At 35.0% G+C, this 10,097-nt stretch overlaps 2 protein-coding genes across 7 annotated transcripts in view; both read left to right on the forward strand.

Moving 5' to 3' along the window:
* schip1 (schwannomin interacting protein 1) overlaps positions 1-4,430 on the forward strand; it is a 248,954-nt gene extending 244,524 nt beyond the window's left edge. For all 6 annotated transcript variants that reach the window (XM_058079059.2, XM_058079063.2, XM_058079062.2 and 3 more), the window contains 3 exons: positions 1,852-1,975; positions 2,917-3,010; positions 3,918-4,430. In XM_058079059.2, coding sequence (XP_057935042.2) covers positions 1,852-1,975; positions 2,917-3,010; positions 3,918-3,969 — 270 coding nt within the window. In that variant the 3' untranslated portion in view covers positions 3,970-4,430. The remainder of the gene's footprint in view (positions 1-1,851; positions 1,976-2,916; positions 3,011-3,917) is intronic.
* Positions 4,431-4,593: 163 nt separating this feature from the next.
* On the forward strand, positions 4,594-9,871 carry il12a (interleukin 12a). The gene is made up of 7 exons (XM_058080217.2): positions 4,594-6,275; positions 6,400-6,548; positions 6,625-6,714; positions 6,959-7,000; positions 7,250-7,393; positions 7,482-7,520; positions 9,423-9,871. Exons 1-7 carry the CDS (start codon positions 6,149-6,151, stop codon positions 9,561-9,563), a joined length of 732 nt encoding a protein of 243 aa, XP_057936200.2. The 5' UTR covers positions 4,594-6,148; the 3' UTR covers positions 9,564-9,871.
* Positions 9,872-10,097: the final 226 nt, after the last annotated feature.

Here is a 10,097-nt window from a genome sequence, read left to right on the forward strand (position 1 = left end):
ATTTGGTCCTCAGTAACTCCTGTATTTTTGTGTGCACGCCGTGTTCTACAAATACAATTAAACAAGAAAATACCAAATGTTGAAAGAAAACAAAAACTATAGAATTAAGTTGAAATATTCAGATAATTCTCTATTATTACGGGGCAAAAAATATTTTAATTCAATTTAAAGATTTTAAATAAATTAAATAAATGAATATATAAATTTAGCATTTTGAAATATAAAAGAAAAATATCTTATTTTCACCATATTGTGAGGAAAAATATAATTATTAAAGTAAAAAATAAAAAAATGTTTACAAATAAAATTAGTTTAAGTTGAAATATTAAAGAAAAAGATGTTATTTTCATATTATGAGGAAAACCAGACAATTATTAATAAAAAATGACATAAATAAAATCATTGAATTTAAAGCTGAAATATGAAAGACAAAGGTTGTTTGAGTGGAAAAACACAATTATTAAAATAAATAATGAATTCATTACAAATAAAATTAATTAAAGTTAAAGTTGCAATATGAAAGCAAACAGATTTTATTTTCAGAATAGTATGAGGAAAAACTATGAACTAAAAAATATTAATTAAATTACAAATACAATTATTTAAAGTTAAAATTGAAATATTATAGAGCGCAGATGATGTGTACATGTTTTAAATATCAAAGTGTCAGACATTTACTTTGTTGTGCTTTGCACTGCTGCCCTCTAGTGCTCGGTTAGGCACATGACAGTGTCACTGGGTTTATATGCACGTTGCTGTGACGTCATATTACGTCGTCTGTTAGTCATGCGGCTCAGTCCAGTTAATTCCTTTTACTCTACACTTGAAGTATACTGTATGTATTCAAGTTTTTGATATGGCACCTAAAAAGCATCAAATGAGTTTCTGCTCAACATCAACAATTTTGATATCAACCATTAGTAGCAGTAGTATTACAAGTAGTATTACATTATATTAGCAGTACTTTCCCAGCAGAGGCCACACAAAATGAAAAGGTGCAACAAAGCAAAAAGTGTAAGAAGTTATATAGAATTCAAGAAAATACTACTACATCACAGCTCTTAATATCAACTTCTCTCTTGCTCTTTTGGTCACATTTTTTTTTTTACATCTAAATTATGATTTTATTACTATAATACTTTATTTTTGGAACATAAAATAAAAAAATAAATAAATGTATTTTTTTGACAAATTTTCCAAAAATTACAAATGTATTTGTGTTTTGCTTTTTTTTAATATTACCGCTTAAAAAAATATTTCTTTCATATTTCAGCTTTATACTACTAAAATTATGCTTTTTATTTTATTAATTATTATTATTTTTTATTATTTTTATTCTAATAAAATGACATTTTTATGAAAATTAATACACATTTTTATCATTTTCTTCTCTTAATATTTTGACTTTATTCTTTTCACTGCTTTATTCCTTTTATCCTTTTTGCCCTTAGATCCCACAATGCCCCCCCCATGTAAAAGTGGCCTATATTAATGTTTTTTCCCACTTTTCCCACTTACACTTTTTATCAGATAATTTCATAATATTTTTTTCATGATTCTAAATTTTTCACACACGTTGAAAAAAATGTTTTATTTTATGTTTTATTTATATATAGAAACAATATGTAACATTTTATATACAATATCTTCACATCCTGTCTTGACTAGGTCAGTAATTGATTTTGATGCATTATTATTTCTGGAGCATTTTAAGGGCTTTTTAAGGGAATTCTAGAATTAAGTAAGTGCCTTACTTAATTTGGATATATTCTTTAGACATCAAGCTTTTCCATGACATGTTTTCTGGAGAGCATACGCTAGATGACGGTTCCACTTCTTCTTGTCTTTCAGCTTCCACACATGCCTCACATCAGTGAATGTCTCATGAAAAGAAGCCTGAAGCCCAACGACCTGAGGGACATGACCCTGGGACAGCTGCAGGTGATCGTCAACGACCTGCACTCCCAGATTGAGAGTGAGTTCAACACCCGGCGTATACAATATAATATACAGCATACAGTAAAAGAGTAAAAGACTGAAGAAATCTTTGAGCACAAGAGTTTACTGTCACCGTACTCATGGCTGACCTTTGAACGATGCAATAAATCATCAAAAAATATCACTTCATCACACAAATCAGCTGTAAAAGTCCCCACAAGTCCACAATTACACAAAGCTCACTCCTTTGTTGGCGTCCCTCAGGGACCACTACATGACAACACGTGGTTTCACACCAAAGAACCAGAGTGGAACTTTTTTCTTTTATTTTCTTGTTGTGATGACATCAATGACATCATTTCATACCTTATGTGTATGTGCAGCAGTGTAACCTTTACTAGAGAATTTGACCAATTATCACTAAAATTATCATAAAATCATCATTACGTCAGGAATCATCACAGTTAATTAGTTTCAGACCCTTACGGCGATAAGTGAATTTTAGGAATCTTTATTTAGAAATAGAATATTTTTGTAGTTGTAGCATAGAAAACTTGTTTACCACCTTCTAAATATGCGTATTAACACAATTAGAGCCCCCAAGACATGAAATAACACCCCTATAGTCACTTGTACATTCCTATTACCCAATATAGTAGACGTAATAAGAGAATATAAGACATGTTGCTGTAAATATGTTCCGTCTGAAGGACAGGAAGTGAGGTCGGGGGTCCAGAGTTGTGTTGTGAGATCATGGAAAACTGCAATAAAAGCCTGTTGTTCAGGCGATCGAGTCAGGTGTGTTATTAGTAACGTGTTATTAGTTCTTGTCACTGATACAGAATATGTATACCAAATATGTCAATATGGATAGGACATATGGGGCCTTTTTATAATAAAGATATATGTAATAAATGCTTTTTTGAATTAAAAAATAAATATGCTGATTTCTTCTCATTCTCTATGTGTGCCATGCAGGTCTGAACGAGGAGTTGGTCCAGCTGCTGGTGGTCCGAGATGAACTCCACATGGAGCAAGATGCCATGCTGGTCGACATCGAGGACCTCACCAGGTGAGGAGAAGAAACATGACCTCTGACCTTCATGGTGTCACTCCTAATCTCATTTTCCCCCCCTATGGGAGTTAGTGTTTGGGTTAGTGTGGGGTTTTAGGGCAGGGTGGGTCATTTTTGGAAAACTTTTTTGTGGGAAGTTCTAATTTTGCAAGGATAAAGTGAAAATATAATGGGAATAAAGTCAGAATTATGTGAAGAAAATTTACCGGAAGAAAGTTTAAATAGTTGGGGAAAAAAATATTAATTTCACAAGAATAAAGTCCATATAGTAAGAGAAAATTGTCATAATTTAACTAGAAAAAAGTCACAATTTTACAAGAATAAATTTGCAATATTATGACAAAACAAAAGTTGTAATTTTTGACAATTTTAGTTGTTGAAAGAGTTCTAAAATTACAAGTCAAAATAAATAAAATCAATGAAGTCAAACTATTGGGGGAATAAAGTCGTGATTATCAGAAGAAAAGTTTGAATGGTTGGAAAGGTTTAAAAAAAATAGAACAGCAGAAAAAAATAGGAGGGAAAAGCTGTAATTTAGCAAGAATAAATTCAAAATATTTTGAGAAAAAAATCACAAAAAAAGAACATTTATTATCATTAAACAGAAAGTAAAATATTTGTAAAATAAATAAAATCAGGCTGTGGAGGGGGGCAAAACAAGAGTGAAGTTGATGTTAATAATCACTGATATGACAAAACTGAGGTGCAGTTTTTTGTTTCAAGAAAATAAAAACAGTGAAAAATATGACCCTCACTGGAAACCGTTTGGACACCCCTGCACTAAATTGCACTCAAACCCTGACCCAAATTTAAAACGCTCAAGTTGAAAACCTCATCCCAGTTTGAAACCCACCCCAAACTCCGACCCCAATGGTTTAAAGCAATCACACGTGTCTCCTTTCAGGCATGCCGAAAGCCAGCAGAAACATTTGGCTGAGAGGACCCTATCCAAATAAGAAGGTCGCCATGTCCCCCCCTGCTGGCTCCAGCTCATCTTCCCTTCCCTGCCGCCTGAACCAAATGAAGCCCTTCACCAAACCGTCACACCTCCATCTCCATCCACATCTGCTCGCTTGTCTCCCGACGCCATTTTACGCCTTCCTGCTCTCCTTGCTCCGCCCACAACCCCCAACTCTCACGCGCTTGCATCCCAAGGACGGACGGAGCGCTGCCTGTAACTTCCTTGGGAGGAGGAAAGGAAACAAGGAAACAGATGGTGTATTGTCATGGATTCTGTCCCAGCTTCCTGTGCAGTGATCGGCCTTGCTTTGCTCTCGTTTTACGTTACAACTTTCTACATTCGCCACTAAATTATTACTGTCAAATGCAAAAAAAAATAAAAAAATTGTGGGGGAAAAAAAAGTAAAGTTCTAGTGAAAACTTTAGTAGAAAGTCAGTCTTAAGAATAAAAAAGAAACAACACTGTATTAAAAAGATGATGGCTAATTATCTTCAGAGCATTTTAAGTTGGACTGTAAAGTATTTCATATTCTGCACAAATGGTAGTTTTCAACTGACAAATGTTTATTTGAAGGTGCTAAAAGAGTGTAAAGGAAACATGCCTGCCTTGTAGTGGAGTCGTAGCTTTTGGTAAAAAAAAAACAAAACAAAAAAAAAAAACATTCACTCCAATTGCTCTTCATCTTGATTTTGTGGCCACATTTGAAGAAGACGACAACAAATCGGTGTGTTAATATCCTTTTCATCCTACTGTATTCAGAAACTTTATTTGAGGGGAGAACATGTTTTATGTACAGATATGTAAAATAAAGAATAAACTTTGTTTCATATACCGACGTGCGCTATGTTGACTTTTGCAGGCCAGCTTCCTCTTTCACGATACACACGTCGTCACCACAAGGCTTACCGCTGATGTTTACATACACGCCGATGATAAGTTTCACTGCTTGAAGGCCAGGAAACTCCTGATGACTTAAACTCGCTCCTTAACTGCTCAAGTTTCACAGCATCCTCTCGCTCTCTTTCTCACTGCAACACACAACAACAAACACATCATTCTCCCAATGAAGGGATTTCTTTAATGAGGCCAAAACAAAAGCAGGAAAATTCCACATTCTTTTGAAAGCCTCTGATGATATTTCACTTTATATATAAATAAAACAATTGCTTGTTCTTCGCGGTTTATTTGTTCCATTCGTCATTTTTGTATTCATGGCATAGGAAACCTGTTTTTTTGTGTGTGTGTGTGTGTGTGTTCCGTCCAGCCATTGGGGCAGATAGTATTGTTGATCTAAATGCCCTTACATGCTAAACAGATTTGCGAATTTGGAGTGGAATGAAATTTTATATTTACGCCATCTAGAAATGAAATTTTATATATATATGTACATATATATAAAATTCCACTACAAATTCGCAAATCTGTTTAGCATGTATGTATTTATATATGTATATATAAAATTTCATTTCTAGATGGCCACTCCAAATAATAATAAATAAAATAGCCAAACGAAGTAAAAGAATACAATTCAAAGTAAAGAATATAAATAAAGAAACAGGAAACTCTTTTATAAATGGACGCTATGGCATAGAAAACCTGTTTATATCATCTAAATATGTTTTTTCTACACATATAACACACTTAACATTCATATCAGCTAGTAGATATATTCTGAGAAAATGGCGTATGGACAGGAAGTGATGTCGCGGGGTTCAGAGTTGAATTTTTGCTGTATTACAGCCACACAGGATACAGAATACCATGTGGTTATTTGTAGGATATTATTGTGACTGTTATTTACAATTTCAATACGGCTACATTTGATAATGCTTAACTTAAAAAAAGTAAATATGTAAATATAAATAAGTAATAAATAAATAATAAGCAATGAATAAGTAAATATGTACATAAAAAAATAAATAAATAAAGTAAATATGTGACATTTGCCTCAATGTGCACATTTTTTGGCAAATAACAGGCTATGTTCAACCACAAACGCAGCACAATTATGCCACAATTAAACCACAATAAGATTCTTTGGCGCCCCCGTGTGGACAGAGCCAGTATGACTTCTGCGAAACCAAGCGGCCCACAAAAACGCCTCTGCGTTGATTGTATGACAACCACACATCTCATCGCAACCAACCTTTTCTACTCTCTGCCTGTCACAAACTATGCAACACCGTGACTTCCTTCTTACGCCTTCTGAAGAGGAAATAACATCTTTCCATGGCGCCGGAGGAGGGAGAGGATGGTATATCCCCTGCAGTGTACAGGAGATACAGTATATAAATGCATCAGGTAAGACGGAGAAGACAGACAGAACACACACACGACAAACATGGCGCACTTTATCTCCTGTAAGTCACAACAGGCACAAATATACGCGAGAAAAACGTTTTGATTCGATTTTTCTACTTTCTAGACGTGATGAGCTTCTTGCTGCTTTCGTCCACCTTGAAGTGGCGCACATCCACTTCACTGCCTGTGCGCAACATGAGTGCGCATGAGTGCGCCGCCTGCTCCGTGCTCTTCCAAAGACTCCTGGTCAACATCACCGGACTTCTCAGGAGTGTAAGTATTTATTCTACTTTGACTTTACACCCCTTCTCATTCGAGTATAAAACGCCGTGTTTTCTTTTTTTTAAAGGATGTTTTGTTTTACGCCGTCACGTCGGAAACGGTGAAAATGAGCGGTTCAGCCGACACCTTACGCGCATGCGTGCCCGAGATGCAACAGGTGATACTTTAGTCGTCTCATAAAAATAATATATATTTTTTTAATCTATACATATGTGTTTCTGTGAAATGTTTCTTAAATAAAGTACTTATTCATTTTCACAAAATACTACTAATAATATCTAAATATTTATTGCATTACATAACAATGTTATGCACCTTTGGGACTTTTTATAGTTATTTGAAATGTATTTTTGTATTAAAGTATTATTTAAGTATTTCTTTGTTATTATTTTCCTCTCCAGAATTCAGGCTGCACGGTGCTGAGAAATTCCTCCTTCGATGAGGTAATGACTTAAGTTTCTGTTGTGATGATGATGTCATCCTCTGCTGTTATCATACACCCACTGGCCACTTCATTAGGTACACCATTTCACATCTCATCTTGTAGCTTCATCAAGAGATAATAATACTAGAATATTGTTGAGTGAAGCTGAGAGTATTATTTATGTGATGGCAGTATTGTGCAGGTGTACCTAATGTTGTGTCCTGTGAGATGATGTGCAGACATGACAGAATGCACGTTGTGCTGACAGGGTGAGTGTCTGAGGAACATCATGAGGGACGTGCTCCACTACGATGCCGTCATTCGCTCCTACCTCCAGTCTGCACTCAGAAACCCTGAAGAGGAAAGTGCACTTCTTCGCCCAACCCTGGAACTCATCCAGGACCTAAAGAAGGTTTGTTGCCCATGTGCAGCTGGGACCCTTTGGGAAAGGACCTTGGAAAATCTCCTGGCTAAATCCTTTGTTGTTGTTTTTCACGCAGAACTGTTCTCTCATGGCCAATGGAGGAGACTTGGAGAAGGTATTTCACATCTTCAGAGATCTCTTTTAGTCTCGTAAAAGTTCCACCTTACTATTCCATACTGACCCAAATATATGACGACTCCAGACATAAGACAAACCTTGATGACAGCCCTAAATATAAGATGACCATAAATATCAAAAAGTCCTGAATATAAGACAACCCTAAATTAAGCTGGCCCTAATCATACAACAATCCTGAATCTGAATGTAAGACCTCAAATAATCCTGAATGTAAGACGACATCAAATATAAAACAACCTTAAATATAAGACAACCTCAACATGCAACAATCCTGAATCTTAATGTAAGACGACCTCAAATATAAAACAACCTTAAATATACGACAACCTAAACATGCAACAATCTTGAATCTGAATGTAAGATGACCTCAAATATAAAACAACCATAAATATAAGACAACCCTTAACATGCAACAATCTTGAATCTGAATACATGATGACCTCAAATATAAAACAACCATAAATATAAGACAACCCTAAACGTATGACAACCCTGAATCTGAATGTAAAACAACCTCAAATATAAAAAGACCTTAAATGTAAGACAACCTAAACATGCAACAATCTTGAGTCTGAATGTAAAACTAGCTCAAATATAAAACAACCTTGAATATAAGACAGCCCTAAACATATAAAAATCCTGAATCTGAATGTAAGACGACCTCAGACATAAAACAACTTTAAATATACGACAACCTAAACATGCAACAATCCTGAATCTGAGTGTAAAACTAGCTCAAATATAAAACAACCTTAAATATAAGACAACCTAAACATGCAACAATCTTGAATCTGAATATAAGACGACCTCAAATATAAAACAACCATAAATATAACACAACCCTAAACATGTGAAAATTCTGAATTTGAATATAAGACGACCTCAAATATAAAACAACCATAAATATAACACAACCCTAAACATGTGAAAATTCTGAATTTGAATGTAAGACGTCCTCAGATATAAAACAACTTTAAATATAAGACAACCCTTAACATGCAACAATCTTGAATCTGAATGTATGATGACCTTAGATATAAAACAACTTTAAAGAGACAACCCTAAATACGTATATGACATCCCTGAATCTGAATGTAAGACAATCTCAAACATGAAAAGACCTTAAATATAAGACAACCTAAACATGCACCAATCTTGAATCTGAATGTAAAACAAGCTCAAATATAAAACAATCTTAAATATAAGACAACCTAAACATGCAACAATCTTGAATCTGAATATAAGACGACCTCAAATATAAAACAACCTTGAATATAAGACAACCCTGAATCTGAATATATGATGACCTCAGATATAAAACAACTTTAAATAAACCCTAAACTTATGACAATCCTGAATCTGAATGTAAGACAACCTCAAATATAGAAAGACCTTAAACGTAAGACAACCTAAACAGGCAACAATCTTGAGTCTGAATGTAAAACTAGCTCAAATATAAAACAACCTTGAATATAAGACAACCTAAATATACAACAATCTTGAATCTGAACGTAAGACGACCTCAAATATAAAACAACCTTGAATATAAGACAACCCTAAACATATAAAAATCCTGAATCTGAATGTAAAACGACCTCAGACATAAAACAACTTTAAATATAAGACAACCTTAAACATGCAACAATCCTGAATCTGAGTGTAAGACGACCTCAAATATAAAACAACCTTAAATATAATACAACCTAAATACTATACAACTCTGAATTTAAGACAACCATTCTTTTTGAAGACACCTCTCGGGAAACAGTTCAGAAGACAATAAAAGGATTTGATATGTCTTAGATACTGCTTTATTGATCAGCATTATCGTCATGAACTCCACCTCTGTTGTTTGCTAACTTCTTCCTCTGCCTCCAAGGAGGACACGTCCCCAGTATGGGGGGACAACACCTTCACCAACAGACTGGAGATGTACAAGATGATGAGAGGCTTCTACGTTCGAGCCATCACCATCAACAGAGCCGTGGGCTACATCTCCTCAGGAGAGCACAGGAAGTAAACCATCCCGCTCAGCGGCGCCGCCTTTTCTTATATACACATATCCACAAAGAACAAAAACGTCACAAATTAAAAGCCGACTTGAGTTAAGAACATTAATTTCATGTCGTTTGATCTGATGCTGACCAAAAGTGAGGAACACATGTCTGTAACCGATCTATTTATTACCTTTATTTATTCAACACTTTGGTTTTGTTGCTGTTTATAATAAAGCATTTTCTTCTGCATCAAAGTGGTGAGATATGAATGACTGGAACAATAATAATCTTTCATGGAGAAGTAACAGAGGTATAGATATAGAATAGTAGAGATGGGAATAATCACTTGCTAGATGACCTGAGGCAAACATGGTCATGATTTGCACACTACTTGTCTGCTGCCATCTGCTGTCTCCTTCCAGTCCTGCAGCGGTCTACTCCTTCCTGCTCCTCTGACCAGCACACCTGCATCTCATCTACAATTAAGCCTTCTTAGGTCCAGCCATTCAACACCAGCACCCGTGCCAGCAGTCTTAACAAAATGGAGCACGGTTGAT

Source organism: Doryrhamphus excisus, linkage group LG8 (genome assembly GCF_037039965.1).
Source record: "Doryrhamphus excisus strain RoL-2023G ecotype Guam linkage group LG8, RoL_Dexc_Guam_v1.1, whole genome shotgun sequence".
NCBI lineage: Eukaryota > Metazoa > Chordata > Actinopteri > Syngnathiformes > Syngnathidae > Doryrhamphus > Doryrhamphus excisus.

Bases quoted from the DNA above. Each gene is read 5' to 3' on its own strand.
- il12a (XM_058080217.2), top strand. From the start codon at position 6,149: ATGCAACACCGTGACTTCCTTCTTACGCCTTCTGAAGAGGAAATAACA. The intron at 6,549-6,624 runs GTAAGTATTTAT...TTTTTTTTAAAG, and splicing joins TCACCGGACTTCTCAGGAGT to GATGTTTTGTTTTACGCCGT. The intron at 6,715-6,958 runs GTGATACTTTAG...TTTCCTCTCCAG, and splicing joins GCGTGCCCGAGATGCAACAG to AATTCAGGCTGCACGGTGCT.